The following is a 6,000-nucleotide window of genomic DNA, read 5'->3' on the forward strand; positions in this document are numbered from 1 at the left end:
TTTAACCATATCTAAGATCACATGTGTTACAGGCTATAATTATTTTTCACTCGCTGCCTTTTTGATAAAATAGTGTTTATCTCGTCTCTCATTTTATATTATGTCTTCAATTTTTAAATTGCGATAATGACAAAGAGGTGTCATGATGTCTTTACATTTGTTGAATTTCTATACAAGACTTTTTTATCCTTTTTCCAATAATATAGGTTTGGTTTGTACTTCGTAAGAAAGATGTTATTATATATATATATACAAGCATAGTTTCTACACAAAATACACAGAAATATTTCTTTTGCCTGACCAAATATCACCTAATTGCTGTGGCTGTGACCATAATTATAGCAAAATATTATAATATAAGTGCCAGCCCTAGTTTAAATTCTTAGACTTCTGTTCCTGCATTGAATCGATCTCATCCAAACAAACATCCATATTTTCTCAGCCAGAAAGCAGTGACGCATGCAGCCGGCTCTTATAGTGCTCCGTGCATTGTGGGCACCAGGCATTATTTGAAACCTGCTGAACTTTCAAAACGTGTGTGTAGTCACTGATTGTGTTATTCTCAGCAACTGGTGGCATCCCCGCCGCCGCCATCAGTGACACGGGGGCGATGGAGGTCGGCTCGGGTTTCCGGTTTCAGGGGTGGGCGTTGATGATGACACAGAGGCAGCAGCTAAATCAGCCATCGCTCTCTATGCTAATTTCATCCATTTGGTTTTTAATGAACTGATTAGCGTGTGAGCGAACAGGGGGTAATTATTCTAATTGAGGAGAGTGACAGAAGCAAGGCAAGGGGTGAGGAATAGTGGTGCAGTGAGTGAGCTGAATGGATGAGGTGTTTGTATTTGCGTGTGGGTTGTGTGTGTGTGTGGCGGGGCTGTCGGGTCGGGTTGGGTGTCGGGGGGGGGGGGGGGCTTTTTCGTCACGATAGAGCAATCACCGGGCCTGAAGGAGACACACAATGTGGATCGTTCCATGTTGCGCTGTCAAACAAACTCTTCGGAACAACTGTGCCGTGACGCCTTCATTTTCTGTGCCTCCGAGAAAAAGTTTGCCAGTTCACAGAAAGTGGGAGAGGAAGGGGAGGGAGTAGGGGGAGGGAGGTAGGGAGGAGAGGAGAGGAGAGGAGAAGAGAGACATAGAGAGGAGCGCTATCATGGAGGAGTAATTAAAGAGGCTGAATATGGAGGAGAAACACTGCGTCGTTATCACTTGCATCGCGGATCTCTTTGATTTCTCCACTTTACTTCTTCATGAACTGCAAATCTCTTCCTGATAATGGTAATGTGTCCACAAGACATGGAGTGTATGCACACACACAAACACACACACATAGACCTACACACACACACACACACACACACACACACACACACGGCCTCCCATGATTCCCCTTGCCCTACTTTTTCTCTTCCACTTCAAGCTAGTTCCTTTAATTTCCTACAGGATATTCCTATGAGATACAGACAGGCTGCTAATCCCAACTAATTTGGTGGTGTTTGAAAAAATTCTGGCAGGAGGAACTGATGAAATGTGGTTGAGTCAAGACACAGCAGGGCGAGCCAGAGAATGGAGGGAGAGGGGTTTGTGCCGGCGTGCCAGAGAGACGGACAGGGGGAAGTGCAGGAGGATGGAAAATGACAAATAAAGAGCTGTGCCTGAGCGCGTATTTCATTTTTTTTTCTTTTCGCGAATTCCCTGCTCCCTCGCTGGGTGATGAACGGTAGGCGTGAGACCTGAAGGTTGCACTTTGCCTTGGACCACTCTCCGTCATGCTGTCCTATTTTTAATTTCATGGCATTTCTATTCGACTTGCCTCAGGCTGGAGCCATACATGGGCATTATACAACATTCCCAGTGTGCCATTTCTTTGAATTATATTTGTCTTGTGGTGGCATTCACATTTCCCTGTGAAATTAACTGTGTTTCAATGGCTGCACCCCTAGACTACATAATGGCACGCATTACTGTTCTCCCCCCGTCTGACTACAATGTCAGGAGCCGGTGGGGTGGGGGGGGGGGGGGTGGGGGGGAACTGCATGGCAATGCTCCACACAGTACCCTTCCCTTGCAATTGTTTTTTTACTCAAAGGTTACAATCAGCAGGCATAAACATTGCACTATAAAGCATCAGCATAACAAAAATAACCCCATTTGTATAAACAGTAAATATTTCTGTGATTCCAGATGTTATTACTGGAGTCTGGAAATGTGAGTTTCTGAATATTACACCTATTGTGTGCAGCGTTCCTGCGCGTGCTTGCTTTGCATACACCTGAGGCAAAGATAAGAGCTTGTTTATGATTATATTCATCGTTTATTTTTATTCTTTATGTTTGTGTCTTGCAGCAACCATGGGCAACCACCTCCTGACAAACCCAGTGTTACAGACTCGCACTGGTACCTCTCCTTACAACACTCTGCTGGCTGAGAGCTTCACCCCGCCCTCACCTGGTGTCTTCAACTCGACCGGTTAGCTCCTCGTAAACACTCCAGTGTGTGCGTGCATGTCCTGCCAGCACACCAGTGTGAATGCAGTGTGCTCTCCCCTAGCTGTCCTTCTGTCTGTTATTCTGTCAGTAGTCTGACATGGTGTACACACACTCTCTTCTGCATTTGTGTGTGTGTGTGTGTGTGTGTGTGTGTGTGCGTGTGCGTGTGTGTGTGTGTGACAGAGACAGCCGTGTGTGTGTGTTGTTATTTCAGCCCGTGGAGCTGTCAGACAGATTCACGAGCCTCAGCAGAGCAGTGCCAAACACTGCCTATAGCCTAACCGGCCATCTGGTTAGATCTCAAATCTTCATGAGAACAGCCACAAATTGATTAGAAGTTTAGCTACAGTTGTGGCTGCCAGAAATCTTGAAGACGGTTTTCATGTTCCTGGGCAGGAGAAGTAGTCGGCTCAAATCAGGACAGCCACAGAAAGGGATCAGACAGCTCAGTGGCCAGGGACGGTCCATCTGGATGTAGGTCGAGTCAGAGTGCTCCCTGTATGTGTGTATGTGGAGAGTGGGGCTATTTAAACAGCCTGATAGCTGTTTTATAACATTCTGCATCCCCATTGCATTCTTTGGATGTCTATAATTGCTGCATTAGACATATTTTGGTAATTGCTCCATGACGGTACCAATATTTACTGGGTACGGGGGAGCCACGGCTGTGTGCGGCTGATCTCTGGCTCTGCGTGTGTGCCCCCGCAGAGTATCTGGCCTGGTCTCTGAGGACTGAAATTTAAGGCAGCGTTTCTGCTAAATATTTTAAATCCTCTCCGCACAATACGTCAAGCCTGATGGCCACGGGCCTGGCAGCCGGGACATTTTTAGAAGAGAGTGGGAGAGGAAGCAGGGAGAGCACTTCATTAGAATGTCTAATTACCCACACCACCAACGAATAAGAGCGTTGATTAAAGTCACGCTGCACATTGAATTTTAAAAACCGAACATGCCTCTCGCTGTTTGGGTGGCTGTGGCTTTGCCGTGCGACGGTGATGTTGCAGCACAACAAAATGTCTTGCTAAATAAATTCTGGCAAAATAAACATTACCGCTGCTGTACAAGGTTTTGAATGAATTATGTATGCGTCTAGGTATCACTGACAGTAGTAAATATATATCCTGTATCCTGAGTATTTTCTGTGGCTTGGATGTAATGTTGGAGGAATATGGTGTCAGAAAAATCAGAAGTAAGTCTGCATAAATCAAAGTTAATGTGAGCATGTGTTTGCCTTTGGGAGTTTGGAGGTTGGATGTGAAAGAAAGACACAGAGAAAAGAAAGGTGGCGAATGGACAAGGATATTTTTTTTTATTCTGTTAATGGTTCCGCTTTAAAAGAGATACATTAAGTTAATGTTGCCCCATTAAAGAACACTTACTTATCTTTCCTTTTATTCACTCCACATGCCTTTCTCTGGGATGCACAGGAACCTTTCGTGATCCAAGTAAGTACAAATCATTGCCAGATTCACCAAGTTACATTTTACTATTAGGTATTTATTCTCTTTCTCTTACTGGCATGTACATGTGTCTGTACAACAATTACAAAACCCTCTGTCTGCTGTTTCTCTTCTTTGGGTACAGAGAGCACATTATCCAAGGCCCGTGACCCCTGTGGGATGGAAACCCTGCCCTTGAATGGTAACTTCAACAACAGCTACTCCCTGCGCAGTGGCCCAGGGGGTGGAGGCGGTGGCAGCTGTGACTTCCTAGGCGGTGGTGTAGACAGTCCGCCGCCCCTCCTCAATCCCCGCGGCTCCGAGGGCCTGGGCGGTGGAGGCATCCGACGAAACCTCTCCGACGCGGCAGCCTTCGAGAAAATGATCATCTCGGAGCTCGTGCATAACAACCTGCGGGGTGGTGTCGGAGGCGGGAGCGGAGGAGGTGGAGGTGACGTAGGGGACAGAATGTGTGGCAGCCTGGCCAGGGGACGTCCTCACGGTGGGGTCGGTCGAGGCACAGTCGTAGCCGGGACAGAGTTGTCTATGAGCATGGATGAAGACGAGGACTTCATGAGAGACGGGCGGCAGCGCACCCCGCAGGACGTGGAGCTACTTTATAAAGCTCTGGAGGAACCCCTGCTGTTGCAGCGCGCCCAGTCGGTCCTCTACCAGAGCGACCCAGAGGAGTCAGAGAGCTACACGGCCGACCTCACCGAGAGCCTGGGCCACAGCGGTCACAGTGGCCAGAGTGCTGGCGGTCAGGGGGGCAGCAGAGCGCCAGACTCCCCTGCCCGTGACTCCCTGTACACCAGCATCACCAACCTGCGAGACTCACCCTACCCCGACAGCAGCCCGGAGCCCCTGGAGGTGGCGTCCCGCTCAGCTCAGCCCCCCGAGGAGCTGTACTACTCCTCCGGGAGGCCTGCCCTGGGCTCTCGTGGGGCCCCCATGCAGACCTTCTACCAGGTCCCAGCCCGGAGACCCAGTGGGGAGGGGCACCAGGCTCAGGAGCTTGGCCACAATGAGGGAGACGGACAGATGCAGCTGGTCACCAGCCTGTGACTGAAACCTGGGAGAGGAAGTTGGGGACTATTGTGATGGCCGGAGCCGCCTCCCAGCTCGCCTCGTGCTTGCATCTCTCCACTTTCTGCTTGTTTGGTTGCCTTTCTTTCTCTTGACATTTATTTAACTAACAGAGTGACCTTCAGGGGAAGTCGTGGCTGACTCTGCAGAAGCAGCCTTTGTCTTTAACCCTCCTCTGTCTTATGGAGATGAGTGATGGCTGTGTTTCCACTAAGCATTCATAAGCTCTCTCCAAACCCAGTCCTCCCCTGGTCTTTTGGTACCCTAAGGCCAAGTCCAGCACTCTGAATGTACCCATCCACCCCCTTTACCTTCAGATATTTCAAAATTTTAAAACTTTGTTAAAGTTTTTTTTATGTAATATCAACTCAGACCTGCCTCCGGAGATGGGAATATCATTTTATATTGTATCTAGTTTCCCTTTCTTACCATCCATAGGTCTTTTTGGAGTCATTATTTGATAGGAGTAGTTAACTGTGGAGACTGGGAATATAGTACACTATTATAACCTAAAAATGTCTCACAGAAAGCTCTTCATTGTTGCCAAAAATATCTTTTATTGAGCCAAAACAGAAACTAGAACGCTCACAAGGCAAGCACGCACACACAAACACATGCAGACACACACACACACTCACACACACTCATCCAGAAGTGCTCATTACTGAACATCAAAAGTGAAAACAGTACTCCGTCTAGGTAAAAGGGAGCAAGAGCTTTCGTCCCAGGCTGGCAGTGGGAGTTGATTCAGTGTTGCCTTCATCTTGTCCTGCGATGAATCGACGACGGTGGACAGAAGTGGAGTAGAGGCCGAGACGGAGCCTGAGGAGGCGTGGCCCCGCCCTCCCAGAGCAGGAGAGCCCGCCCCCTATATAGACTGGCCGGTCCTCTCCACCGTGCTCTCTGGTTGTTTGCCCGGGGCATTCAAAAAGTCAAGTGACTGCCTTGCTATTGTTTTAAAGAGAGTATTCAATTTGTTGACT

The 6,000-nt window shown here is 48.2% G+C and overlaps 1 protein-coding gene across 1 annotated transcript in view; it reads left to right on the forward strand.

The window, feature by feature from the left end:
* Nucleotides 1–4,996, forward strand: part of adgrl1a (adhesion G protein-coupled receptor L1a) — a 49,113-nt gene extending 44,117 nt beyond the window's left edge. The window contains exons 23-25 of the mRNA XM_053443242.1: nucleotides 2,350–2,472; nucleotides 3,920–3,937; nucleotides 4,077–4,996. Coding sequence (XP_053299217.1) covers nucleotides 2,350–2,472; nucleotides 3,920–3,937; nucleotides 4,077–4,996 — 1,061 coding nt within the window. The remainder of the gene's footprint in view (nucleotides 1–2,349; nucleotides 2,473–3,919; nucleotides 3,938–4,076) is intronic.
* Nucleotides 4,997–6,000: the final 1,004 nt, after the last annotated feature.

The sequence above is a fragment of the Pleuronectes platessa genome, chromosome 16 (genome assembly GCF_947347685.1).
Source record: "Pleuronectes platessa chromosome 16, fPlePla1.1, whole genome shotgun sequence".
NCBI classification, from domain to species: Eukaryota; Metazoa; Chordata; class Actinopteri; order Pleuronectiformes; family Pleuronectidae; genus Pleuronectes; species Pleuronectes platessa.